The sequence below is a fragment of the Pleurodeles waltl genome, chromosome 4_2 (assembly GCF_031143425.1).
Source record: "Pleurodeles waltl isolate 20211129_DDA chromosome 4_2, aPleWal1.hap1.20221129, whole genome shotgun sequence".
NCBI classification, from domain to species: domain Eukaryota; kingdom Metazoa; phylum Chordata; class Amphibia; order Caudata; family Salamandridae; genus Pleurodeles; species Pleurodeles waltl.
Window position 1 is genome coordinate 807,395,909 of NC_090443.1, and position 14,537 is coordinate 807,410,445.

General features: G+C 40.7%; 1 protein-coding gene across 1 annotated transcript in view; it reads right to left on the minus strand.

Moving 5' to 3' along the window:
- The window catches only part of IL12RB2 (interleukin 12 receptor subunit beta 2), a 323,099-nt gene that overhangs the window by 122,444 nt on the left and 186,118 nt on the right, over window positions 1-14,537 (minus strand). Inside the window, exon 9 of the mRNA XM_069232470.1 lies at window positions 2,780-2,969. Coding sequence (XP_069088571.1) covers window positions 2,780-2,969 — 190 coding nt within the window. The remainder of the gene's footprint in view (window positions 1-2,779; window positions 2,970-14,537) is intronic.

Below are 14,537 nucleotides of genomic sequence, written 5' to 3' on the forward strand. Positions count from 1 at the left end.
TTCTGGTCCACAGAGGACCTGGCTGCAGTTCGGGCTGGACTGTTCCCATGGGGAGCAGGGTCAAGACAGATTTGCATATGGATGGGTCAAACTTGGAGTGGCATGGTGAGCATGTGAACAAACTGATGGATTAAACCTAGATCTGTGACTTGCTCTTAAACAAGGAAGTAGACAGAACATTATAATACCCCCCACTGTGAACTAAAGCTCTGGTGGTACCAAGTAGGTGAATCAAGGCATTGCAATCCTCCACAGAAAAGCTTGCTTCTCTCTTCCATCCAAACATCTATCCATTCATCCTTTCATCTTTCCATCCATCCACTGATATCCACAATTTCACCTTCACATTCGTCATCCATTCAGTCTTCCATGCAGCATTCAGTCTATCACCATTCTGTCTATCTGGCCACCTATCCATATGCAAAACGATCCATTTATCTTCTTTTCACTTGTCATCCCTCCTTTCACTTGCCCACCCCTCTTTCATCCATCGATTCATTCATCCATCCCTAATTTCAATCATCAATCCTTTCATTGATCCTCATCCACCCATCAACCCTTTCACTCCATCCATCCGCCCTTGCTTTCACTCATCCAGCCATCCACCCTTTCAATCACCTATCAATCCTTTTACTCATCCATCCACCCTTTATCCCATTCATTTATCATCCATCCATTCTATTTAACCTTTCACTCATTCATCCATCCTTTCACTCACTCGTCAATCCATCCATCCACTCTTTCACTCATCTGTCCATCCATTCACCCAATCATCTGTCTACCCCCTTTCACTCACCCATCCATTGTTTCATTCATCCATCCTTACATCCCTCCTTTCATTCCTCCATTTATCCATCCTTTTACTCCATCCATCCACCCTTTCACCCTGCCCATCCATCCAGCCTTTCACTCCATCCATCCAGCCATCCACTCACCGATCCATCCATCTACCCTTTCACACATTTAACCATCTATCCTTTCTGTCATCATCCATCCACCCTTTCACTCATCCCTCCATCTATTCACCCTTACACTTATCCATTTATCCATCTTTCCTTTCACCCATCCATCCTTACACCCATCTGTTCATTCATTCATCCATGCATATATCCATTCACCCTTTCACTCACCAATGTATCCACCATTTCACTCACACATATATCCTTCCATTCAAGCATTTACTCTTTCACTCATACATCCATCCTTTCACTCACTCGTCAATCTATCGACCCATCCTCTTACTCATCCATACATCAGTTCACACTTTAACTCATCAGTTCATCCACCCTTTCATCTATCCATCTATCCATCTACCCATCTACCTTCCCTCTCACTCATTCATCCATTCTCACTCATCCATCCTTATATCCATCCTGTCACTCATCCATCCATCCTTTCACTCATTCATCCATCCACTCTTTCAACCTGTCCATCCATCATTTCACTCCATACATCCATCTATGCATCCATCCGTCCTCCATCCATTCACCTTTTCACTTATACATCCATTCTTTCATCCTTCCTCCCTTTCATTCATCTATCCTTACATCCATCCACTCACTCACTCCTCCATGCATCTATGCATCCATCCTTTCACTCACTCATTCAGCCACCATTCCACTCACACATCCATCATCCACTCACCCTCCCACCCTTTCACGTTCATTATGAGCCTTTGCATGCTGAGTTGCAGCCAGAAGAGTTTTATCAAGAACACCAGCCCCGCTGTAGCTGCTAAAGCAAAGGGTTGACAATGCCCCCGTGACCCCATTCAGATGGCAGTACCCAAATTTTTAAAGCCAAACAAGCTTTTCTTTTGGCCTTCTCCCACCTAAAGTTGCTTCCGCTTCAATGGACGTCAATATGAAAATATGCCCCCCTGATTTATTTTTAAAAATTTCACGCTTTTTCTGCTTCCAAATGTTCACATGTATGCTATTTATACACCTAAATACAACTTTGTTGAATTGAAGAATTGGGTAGAGGAGATTTACGTTTGAACAAGATGTAGCATGCACTACCACAAAGATTTACTACTCGCTATAGAAACACTGGGCTGAACGTAGAAACTGTGAGTGGGCATCACTCTTGGAGTACTCCTGGCTTACCTGTGAAGTCCATGAGTGAGCTAGAAGTAAGACAGGGTTACCTTAGCAGCATCATCACTAGATGTAAGAGTCACCAAGCCAATGGTACTGATTTGGGTTAAGCACGGGCAAGCGCTCTGGCCTCTGTTGTAACATCTTTTTGGGCTTTTAACCACACCCATTAGGTTGGTTGGTTCGTGGGCTTGTCTTTTAAAGTTCGCTTGATTTCATTAGTGAAATGCAAGCATAGATCATGCCTTTTTTCGGTGTTTAGCCCTCCTCTACAGCACCGGTAAACTACTGAAAACATACGAGGCTCTGTGTTTTCCGAATGGCTTCTGCACTATTTCTTTTTATTTCCTACGCAGCGCAATCTCGCTGGGCAGTAGTCGAGCGCTTGGCATGGCATTGACCCTGTTACATGGATAATTCTACATTTGGTGGTTACATGGATAATTGCACTTTTGCCGATACGTTTCACTGTGAGCAAACTTCCTTTTCTGTGTCTCTTTCACACTCATGGCTAATGTTGGCTTGCATATGTTAAACTGTTTTACTTTTCATTATCAGTTTATGTGCCAAGAAAAGTCTGGTTACGAGTTTACAATGCTAATAGCTCTAACTCGAGCAAATGCGAGACCCATTACATTACAAATGCTTGTTTTTAGTTTGCCATCAGCAAAAATATTTACCTGGAGAAGTAGATATGTTGATATGCGTTGGAGGCGAGTTTCCTTTTGCGTTGCAAGCCGACACTGCTATGTTGGCAGAAACACTGTCAATGACTAGCTCAAACCACGTTTGTGTGGTTCTAGCTGTGTGCTTTTGAAATGTGACTTCATAATGCAGGATTTCTCCTTTTGCTTCCCACAAGCTCATTTTCTGTAATAAAATAAAATCTTTTCTTATGCTTCACAAAAAACAACAAAGCCTTCAAAGGCAACAACAAAACATGTATTGTTCAGTATTTGGCAAGTAATTTAAAAGGTTGCAAGAACAGAACTGTTAAAATATCGTCAATGTACTACTTATTTTAACGGACAATGCACTCTTTGAAGACACTTTTCCAATAACTACAAGTACAAACTATATTTATCTGATTGCAATGGAGTGTGCACAATTTTAATAGCAGGGATGCTGCCATCAATGTTATGTCACTGAATTTGTAAGGCTAGTGAAAAATCCAACTGTTACACAAAACACACGTCGTAAATGAGCCATGCCCATTCAGCAGGACAGTGGATTTTAGAGCACACTATCATGAATATATCACTTTAGCATGGTGTGGTAGGGTACCTGCCATTTGAATAGAGAACATTTTCCCATTAATATGGCCTCTTGAAAGGCCCACTACATAGCATCAGGCATGCAGTTTTACTGCTAAATATTTTAGGCGTGCAAATATGGTTTCAGCACATATTTTTATTTGTATATCTAACAAGTAGATTGCTTTCATACGAACCTTTTAAAATGTTTGTTTCCGGATTCAGAACTGAAAACAAAACTCAACATGCCTCAATTGTACTTTCCTGGCTACCGGTTTATTTTAAAACGTTTGTATATTTCAATTATAACTAGTTCAACTGTATTGCGCTTTAGAAAGCATTTAACATCATACAGCCTTTTCTTTCACACTCCCTGTATCCTAGCAAGATTGCACCTTGGTTCACATTACACATTTCCACTAACTTGCAGTTAGAGAAAGGAAAGGTAAACAGAAGTAATCATGGGTAAGAAATGCAACATAATACAATCAATATTTAAAGGTTTCTTTACAGGTCATTCTTCTCCTGACCTCCTGCAAGGTTATTTTGGGGGATGCTGCTACACCTTCTGCACCCCTTCTTCCGGGGCCTTTGTTTTGTTGAGTCATGCGTGATGCTTAGCAGCCACGCTGAGCCCTCAAGCTTCATAGATAGATTGCCTGTAAGAGAGAGACATTCAAGTATTTTGTGCCAAATACTCCTTGGTGTAATTTACTAAGGCATATTCCATGACCTGTGGAGATGAAGAATAGCAGTAGTGTAGATGCCAGAGTGACATACTCTACGGCAGTAATACTCAAAGTATGCCCTGGGCCGCATGGGGCCCTCGTGACCTTTATATGCGCCCCCCTGATTAAGAGCAGCTCTGGGCTGCAGTTCTCTTGACTCAGCACTAACATGGAGTACGAAGTTAAATAAACAGTCAGGCCTTCATTGAGAGATTAATTGAAGTTAAAGAAAGGAAGTAACTAGGTTGTCCCCCACCTTTACAAACACCTTTATTTTCAATCCATTTTGCAGCAAAAGTGTAAAAATATGATAAGGTCCTTCAAAATTCAAAACGTATATTTCATTAACATGCAGAACCGTTTCACTTGACTACATCACCTTGTATCACTGCATTGAGATTTTTTTTTTTTTTAAAGCAATTGTTTTCAAACATACAATTGCAAACATTCATTCTTCCTCCACCCTGGCAATGTCAATAGTGAACTAAGATGCAAGTCAGTTGTTAAGTGCACTCTTTGGGCTGAGTTCCAATTATACATGAAAAACATTAGTTTATTAAATCAAACACAGGAGAAGGTTTTGTACAATGCACCTCCAGAAGTCATGTATTTTGATGTCCTTTTATAAACGATAATGAAGAAAAATGAGGGAAAGTGAAATTAAACAATTGCCTAGGATCACACAATTTGTTTAAGTGGGGAAGCTGGGATTAATCCAAAGTTTTCTGGTTTCACATTGTGCAATTCAGCCACTGGATCTATATGCTTTGCTTCCTCTGCACCCACCTTACCAACACCGCACCCACAGAAATACCCCCCACCCACCCCTGCCACCCTGCTGTCATCAATGACGCCCTCAATCACGTCAGACAAAACGTTTGGCCCCTGAGAAAATGTTTGTGAGTACCCATGCTCTATGTTGATTCATTCAAGGGGAATAAATCAATGAATGAATCTTTCATTGTTACAGCCCATTTCCTATGGGAAGGTTGCCTTGCTGGGGATTCCCTCTGTGCAAGTGTGAAATTTGAGTCCAGACAAACAAAACTGTTTAATATCATACAGTGCACCCCATCCAAAACCTGCCCAGTTCAGCTGCAACCAGTGCTTAATTTGAGCCAGAGGTTGCAGATGGGGCCCACAGACACTCATTTTTGGATCCAGCACTTTTTTCCCTAAACAGAGTTTGATCGAGAGCAAAAGAGAGAAAATCACAAGAGGGGAAAGAAGATACGTAAAACCTGTGACAAATGGAGAAAGCAAGGGTGAAAACGAAACTTGTAAGATTGGGATAAATCGATAGAGAGTGTCTGGTGGTGGATTAAAGAGGCATGAGGTGAATCAAGCCCAGGTAGCCTTAGTGTTCAGCACCCAGATCTTTGATAGCACTGGACTTGGGCATATGAGCAAAACTTTGGGTCCAGGTACTTACTCTTTTACAAATCAATCACTGGCTGCAACTGATCTCATTGAGGACACCCCACGAGCGGCCGCCAAGTATACAGAAATGGGAGGCTGTAGTGAAGGGAAGATTGATTTCATAGCTTCTAAGACAATAATATGTAGCTTCTATTTCCTTTTGTGCTGGCAGCTGATGCTGGACTATCCTGTCCACTGCTGTGTAGAATGTACTGTGGTATTTAATGTGTACGTTTTGATGGGGAAAGACAACCAGAACCAACTTATCATCTTGCTCTGAAGATAAATTTGATGAAGTAAACTTCTCGCTACCACTTACACTAGCAGCTGTTGTGATAAATAGTCTTCCTATACACAGCAACAGTATATTCCAATAACACTCTCATTTCTGTCTTGAAGTATCCTGCCCTCACACTTGGTAAGAGTGGTCTCCAACTGCATCTTAAGCTTCTGCCTCTAATGTTCTTTCTTCTGCAGAATTAGTAGCCCCGGTTTTCTGTCGTGGGATCTACAGGGATATCTGGAGCCATCTCAAGAGATGAGTCTGCCTGCTGGAGGTACCTGCTTTGAGAAGCCTGCTTGCTGCGGAACTCAGAAGAGCCTGTATGAAGGTCAGAAGAGCCTGTATGAAGGTCAGAAGAGCCTGTATGAAGGTCAGAAGAGCCTGTATGAAGGTGGCTGCAGCCCTGTCAGGGAGAAACTGTAATTGATGGGCCTGAGTTCTGAAAGGGTTGGAAAGAGCCTGTACCCAGCCGGGACTGCTGGGAGGTACTGCTAAAGTGGGCTTGGGTCAGTGCGACAAGCCACAAAGAAACCTGAAACTTGCACTGTGGAGTTTGCGTTCTTTTCTGAATAATTTAAACTTTCAAGCAATGGAAATTCTCGGTGTCAAGTCAGTGCTGCTGGAAGGCCAGATGCTGAACCTCCATTAGGCTAAAGTCACACCAGCACGCAGTCACAGACGTCCACACAACGTCTCCTGGAGTGGTGAATATGTCAGCTTCCTGCACATGGGATGATCACGTCCCCACATGACTGAACCCCCTACACCCATTAAAAACTCAGCCTCATGCTGTGCCTAACCTCCTTCAATGCTTTTTGAGCAGAACACTCAACAACCTGGCAGACAACGTGGCCCCTTCAAGTTAGCCATTCGATGTCTAGTGCCACATCCCCCATCTTCAGGCCTCGTGCTGGTTCTCCCTGAACTTGACACTACTTCAGGCAGGGAGACAGCATGATTCAACCCACATTTCTAAATTCGAACTACTAGAGACTGAACTCAGATTCTATATTACTTTGGTCTGTTTTAGTTTCTATTTGTTTTTTATTGTTTCTGATAATTTATCGGGCCTTTTACAGTATTTGACCCCTCTGTACCTAGACTGTTATTACATTTTTATATTTTTTAAATAATTTGGTTTTGAATTGTAAGTAATTGATACCGTAAGTGTGTTGCAGTTTGACTAACTGCTTCATACAAAAAGCAAGCAGTTTCTCTGAGTTTGGCTGCTTGAGCCATGATTTCAATGGCGAGCTTAGAAATTATTTAAGAAGATTAATTCTGTGGATCACACTGAAAGGGCCTTGTTTGAGGCCTAGTACAGATCAAGGATGTGCCAACTCTCCACCGACAGCGGAAAATCCACATTCTTCACACAAATATTTCTATAGCTGTGTGTACATGTGTTGTGCAGTGCAAATTTCGCTACAAAGAAATAGAGTGCTTTCGATAGTAGGGGTTTCACAGCGGATAGTCCAGAAGAAGGAAATGTGAAGTTGATATACAGAATCAAGGGTGCAAGGTTAGATTGGAGGGAGCAACTGTAATGGAGTGAGGTTTTTGTTAATGTTGAATTCCAGACTCTTACTCAGATATAGAAGGTTACAGAAGGGTCAATAATTAAGTAAGTCCCTATGGTCTGTGTTTTCTCAATAATGCTGAAATATTGGTTTGCATGGGAAGATTTTTGCTGCTTTACAATACAGATGCATTTATTAGCGCTATGAGGGCCAAGGCAGCAGACTTGATGAATATCTTATATGGTGCTCCTGGACATATTTATGTGGGCTGATGCCTTCTGTGGGGCTTTGCCATACATTAGGTGGTTAATGGTGAAATAGTGTGGGGAATGGGTAATGCTCTGTTTTGTTAGCGATAAAGCTAAAGAAATGTACTAATTTGGAGTTGAGGAAGTCTAGAAGATTTTTTGACTGCTATTAATTACTGAATGATTTATCATTAGTAATCTCATGGAAATGCTCATTGGTTTGATTAGATATCATATAGATTATGTGCGTTTAGAGTTCATTGACTTTATACACAGCTCTGTGGTGACTTCATTTTTCAAGAAGATTTCTCCTCTTTATAGAATTCTGCACATGTGTAAAGCTAGTTTTACTCAACAGTAGTGTAATCCATTTATTGGCGATTTTAAGTTCAGATTTGTAATTTCCTGTGTTCGCTTGGGCTACCACATTCAGTGCCATTCTGACCCTCCAATTGAGAATATGTGTGATGAATGACATGCATTTTCCAAGGGCCTCTTTTCGACTCTCCTAGTCTGTGCCAAATGGAATTAGGTATAGGGCAGGTAACTCTGAACATTAATACTACACGTTAAAGTTGTATTGTAAGTATTACTAACCAGGCCCTACAATTGGTGTGATATGTGCAAGTTTATAGTGCTACTTGAGTGGTGGTGTTAAACTCAGTATGTTTGAAGAGAAACAAGAAATTTGATAAATTACACTCTCTGAACTCAATGATTCGTAGGAAAACGTAAATGCTTGGAGAAAAAATACGTTTCTACATAGCTATCACTGGTGGGGTCCGCAAAGGTTTTGCTGTGTGTATGGTTGTCTTTATTAACACATTCGGTGACAGGCTTTTCGTGCCAGAGAATATTTGATAGATTTTCCTGTGTCCGTGGTCTGGGTATCTTTCTGGCATGCGAGTACATAGCTATGCACGTATTTAAGTATATATATATGTGTGTGTATAGTATGCGAATCTAACCAGGGGAAGTGGAGTGCTGTAGAGGGCCTTCATATATATAGAACAACAACGATGCCTGATAAGAAAACATACAGTTTTTGTACAATAAATTATACAAAAAAGGATTAAATTAAAATGGGTGAGCGGGGTAAGAAAACAGACCGGTTATCAAATATTTGCATCATTGTTTAATATACTTACCTTATGTTTTTTTCCGATTAATTACAATATTACTGTTATAGCCTGAAGTTTACAAGGTTATTCTGTTTTTTTAATCTCACCTTTATATTGTCCCATTTATTGTACAGAATACTTTCTTTTTCTTTACAGCCCTGGGGCCACTTTTGGTCTAGTCTACATATACTGTCTACCCAAGGTTTCTGTATATTCTCGGGTACACCCTTGTGGAAGTTGCATATTGTGCAGGGCCATAAGGCAGAGAATATGACCTGAGATAATACTCTTTGAAGAGGTGTATTTTCAGTGCTTTTCTGACGTGAAGTGGGTTTGGGGCAATCCTGCTGGGTACAGGGACGTTGTACCAGAATCTGGGTGCATGGATGTAGAAGGTCTGTTACCTGTCTTTTTATTTCTTACATTTATTTGTTTCTAGTCTGCCTGTGTCCCGGTTGCAGGTGTGTTCAGAGACCAAAGAAGATGAGTTTCTCAGCCAAGTAGTTAGGGGTGCTGTTTGTGAAAGTGTTATAGATAAACACATCTGGTCTTCAAGATGGAATGGTCAGGACAAGAAAAGCACACAGTGGCGTGTTCAAATTTCTTCAGATCCTTGATAAGGCGTGATGTGCTTGAAGGATGCCCTTCAGGAGCAGTGTGGTGTATGTGAGGCCATGGAGAAGAATGTTACCACAACTCAGATGCATGGGTACATAGGCTGTTATGGCAGTTTTGAAGTAACTTCAGGGGAAAATGGTTTTACTTTCTTTAGAAAGGAGAGCTGGTACCGACTGCTCTTGTACGCTTTGATGTGTTACTTGAGGGTGAGGTTGTTGTCAAAGGTAAATGTGAGAGATGTGGCATTAACTGAAAGTTGGAGTTCAATCTATTCTAGTTAATGTCTTTGAGCCAGGTTGTGATTAATTGTTGTTTGTTGTTGTTTCCGAACAGGAGGAATTTGATCTTGGTGAGATTGAGTTTACCTTGTGTGTTCGCCATTGAGGAAGCACTGAGTTACAGGCGATGCTTCAGACTTCGAATATCCAAAAGCAGTTTTTGGTCATTCATTTTCCAACGGGCTCCATCTAGAGTTTGAAGGTCATGGGGGACCAGACAGATCCTTTGGTGACTCCACAGTTATTGGAGAGCTTTAGGGATCTGGATGTGTCCATGTGGGAAGCTGGTGTTGGTTTTTTTGTTTTATGATAGGACATTAACTTGTGGGATATGTTTCCAGCAAACTCCATTCATGATTTCAGTGTATGAATGAGGGTGTGCTTGTCGATGGTACTGTATGTAGCTGGTAGGTCTAGAACGATGAGGAGGCAGGGGTCATAACTATCTATGGACAGGAGCCACAATCTAATACTTGTGAGATGTCTGTTTCCGTGTTCTGTAGTTGTAGAAGAGATCATTGTTAATGCCTTGTTGCAGTTGGGCATAGAATGATTTTGTAATGATCTTGATAATGAAGTATAGATGGTAATTGGAAAGTTTTGGGCGCAGTGATCACGGTCTGGGCTGTAGTTCCATGCTGGATACTCTAACCAACGTCTTTCTGCTTAATAAAGAAATAAAGTTCAGCTTATAGAGAGTTTAAGAATAAATCTCATCAAAGGTATCAGAAGGTAACAACCTGGACTAGCTTCACACCTAGTTGATTAGTTCTGTGAAATAATTCATTGCAGATACTTAAGTTAAGGTTCCTTTTTGGTTTATTTATCTTAATTATCAGTCAGTACATGTTTTGTGCTGTTCAATGGTGCACAGTCCTAGGGCTTTTTCAAAGCTTAACGTGTTGTACAAGGATGAAGGGAAAGGAGAAAGTCCATCCTATATGGTCCTAAGTGTATGCGCACCAATTCGGGCACAGGAACAATTTGCACATTAAGTCTGAACCAATGAACAGTTGACTGGTCAGGGCATTACTTGTAATCTGCAGAGACTGTTTTGTCTGTTAGAAGTGAGAAGGTTTCCAAGTGTAAACCCTTGTGTCCATGTACATCCATCCTGTAGTCAGACCTGGCTTTTCTGCCACAGAGTGTCATTCATATGAACTCTGATGTGGTCTAGGTTGTGTTTCATTGGAAGTGGGTGGAGCTGGCCATTCTTGAGATCCTCTGTGAAGATGCCTTGGATGAGAGAACCATTTACAATGGAGCGTCTTTGTGACAGAGTTTCCCTGATGTACCTCCTATACATTTTTCATGCTTCACCTTTTTGTTAGGTTCCTCCACATTCTGCCAAGAAATTGTCTCTGCAAAGGATTACATTGGTGTGCCTACTGTTATGTCCCTACTGTTAGGATGGAGGGCAGCGGTCAGAACGAGTGCCTCAGGAGCCGGAGATCTGGGTTCGATACTCGGCGTAGCTGCAATGACCTGTGATTGCGGCCATATTACCTAATCTCTCCGTGCCTGTGGACAGCATTTTGAGACCCTCACGAGTGATAAGCTGCACTATCTAAATCTACATTTAATTTATTAAGAAATATTCCCTCACAGCAAAATCTGCAAAGATTCTCATAATTGTTTGTGTATAGCCCAGGTGGACTGTGCCAGCCAGCATAACTTTCCTATTCAATAGAGGTCTGAAGTGGTACCTGTGCTGTGTGCAATATAGGTTGCTAGGGCTACTTTGTAAATTGCACAGACACCCCCATCCTAACCTAGAACAAATTCCCAGTGAGGGAGCCAAGTCAAGGTGATGCAAGATGGGAGGGCAGTAAAAATTGGAAAAGCAAAAGGGGCACCACAGAAAGTTCCAAAGGCAAATTCTTTAGTGGGGTCCTGAATGTAGAAACAAATGCTGGTCACCATACAATATTACACCTGGAACAAGATATTCCATAACGGTATTCCATATATACCACTTATCAAACTCAGTGGAAGTTCTTTGAATTTAATTCACTATGAAGCTAGGTGTGCCTTGCTGAAGCTACTAAGTTGTTATTAAACATTAAGAGCCCTATTCATAAAGGTAAATTTACACATGTAGATTTACTAATGTGCAAATTAACTTTTGCACTTAGAAGTGTATACTTACATGTCTCTACCCCTTCAATGACGGGGTTGTAGACGTCTATGAATACATTTATCAGTGTTAATTTGCAACGAGTACCTTTTCAAAGGTAGGTGGTGTTCACCACCAGGATGGAGACCTCCCTATTGTAAAATATAGGTACAATTATTAAAGTTTATTTAAAAAAACAAAAAACAAAAATAATGTAAAATAAAATTGTAAATTAAGTTCAAATAAGTATTAATAACTTAGGGCCAGATGTACCATCACGGCCCATTGCGATTCGGTAATAGCGATTTTTAAGAAATCGCTATTACCGACTCGCAAAGGGCCATGTATCACATTTGCAAATCGGTAATAGCGATTTCTTAAAAATCGCAAATGCTATTACCGAATCGCAAATTGCGATACCCACCCCATTCGCAGCTATGGGCCTGTTGGCCCATAGCTGCGAATATTTTGCATTTCCAAAATTGTGATTTCTGAACCAGAAATCGCAATTTCGGAAATGCAAAAGGCCAGGGTGCTGGGGGCCTAAGGCCCCCTCTCCTGCACCCCAAAAAGTTTTTTTTCAACATGTAAGGTACACACATGCCAAAAGGGCATGTGTGCTTTACATGTTTAATTTAAAAATGCAGTTTTACTGCATTTTTTAATTTTGCACCAGGTTACCACCTGGTTGCAAAGCATGGTATTTTGCAAGTGCAAAATGGCATTTTTGGAAAAATCGCAATTTGCGATTTTTTCAAGCATAGCCTTGCGACCTGGAAATTGCGATTCGCAAATTGCGACTCGCAATTTACAGGTCGCAACGCAAGAAATCGCAATTTTAGCGATTTCTTATTTGTGGTCTGCAAATGCATTTCATGCATCGCAGACCACTGTTTTGCACTCGCAAACGGCTGAATTTACCGATTCGCACCGTTTGCGAGTGCAAAACTTTTTAATACACCTGGCCCCGAATAACTAATAAAATAGAATGTTACATACTTCAAATTAAATCTGTATTAAATAATTAAATAATTACAATATATTAATTTACTATAGACATATTAATATTAGTTTTTCAATGGAATTAAAAAAAACACCAACACTTAATAAAAACTTAAACTATTTAAAAAAGTTTAAAGTAATTAGTTTTTTCAAAATTATATTAATTATTTAATATAACTTTTCAATGCTAAAACCTTTTATATATATTTTTGCATGCACTCTACCTATTGTATGCTGGACAGGAGCATACGACTTTTCTGTTGAGAGCGTCTTGTATGCAACAATTCTTATATTGAAAGACATGGGATATATTTCAGAAGCCTGGATGGGCATAGAGCAGAATGTATATTTTGTATAGGAAATCTGGACACTTCTTTAGTCAGGTATGAACATGAGTGAGTCCAAGGATCTAGTACTGTTTGTAGAGCCCTAGTAGTCGTGTGTAATTTTGAATTCGTTTTTAGGATGCATTAGTTCACACATTAAACAGTATTATGTTCAGCCAATACAGACTGCATACAGATTAAGGGCCTGATTTAGATTTTGGTGGACTAGTTACTCCGTCACAACATTGACAGATATCCTGTTCGCTGAAATCTAAACCCCAAAGGATTTAATGGGATTTAGATTTCGGCGGGGGATATAACTTGTCCGGAAATACCTAAATCAGGCCCTAAATGTGCATTTTATCATCTTATTATTTTTTTAGTTCTTTTGTGAAATATTGATGCAATCTTCATAGTATCATATACATAATCATCTATGTGTACTTATTTTGGACCACTCTAATGTGGTGTCCATTCTTTCTGCAGGTTCACTTTCACCTAGTCCACTTTCTATGACAGCTTGTTATTTGTTAGGAATGCAATGCCATGTTTGTCACGTGATCAAGGCCTTTTTCAGGCCAAAATGCTTCGAGCAAAGCTTCTTCAATGAACTTGTTTTTTTCACTGCATTTCGGTGCTGAGTGGGTATTTTGTTTGTATTGTGATGCAAATATAAATATATATATATATATATATAGAGAGAGAGAGAAAGTAAGTATTTTTCATCCACTTACTGCGGCCCCTCCCACATTTACTACAAACTATATACTTACATGTGCAGAAATCTCCACCACTTTAGCAGATATCTCAGTATAGAAAAGACAGGAGAAGTGAAGATTTCCCCAGTAAGTTAATTATTATTAGAACATTGGAATGCTTGGGGCTCCATTGAAAACAATGGAGTGCTGCGGGCTTTTACTGGCCGGTAAAAGCCTGCAGCGCCAACATTCCAATGTTCGCTTTGTTCACAGCAACAGCTGTGAACAAAGCCTCACAGAGCCCGAGGGGATTTTAATCCCCTCGGGCTCCATGAACATTTTTTTTTTTTAATAGAACATTCTGCCCTGAGTGGCAGAATGTTCTAATAGCCTTAGAACCCGGCGTAGCGGGCTCTACCGGCTATTAAAGTCCCTCTCCCTTGTTAAATGCCCTCGCCTTCGGCTCAGGCATTTAACGCGGGAGCGGGCCTTTAATAGCCGGTAGAGCCCGCTACGCCGGGTTCTAAGGCTATAGTATTTTATAGTACATGCATAATACCATAGTACAGACGTACTACAAAATGTAGTTTGTGAATTGTGCCCTCATTCCGATTCAAATGCTCTTCTGAATCCAACGCTCTGATGTGGGACCTATGAGTTGTCCCTGCAGAGTGCACTCCTATAGAATATGTACCACCTGGGCCTCGACTGCCACAACAACAGCTATAAAGTTATGGATATGTGACCAGTGGCAGCTGGTGAACTTTGAAAGTGGTGGGGTGCAAACACCTTTTGCAAACAACATCATGCCAGTGAAGTGAGTGATTC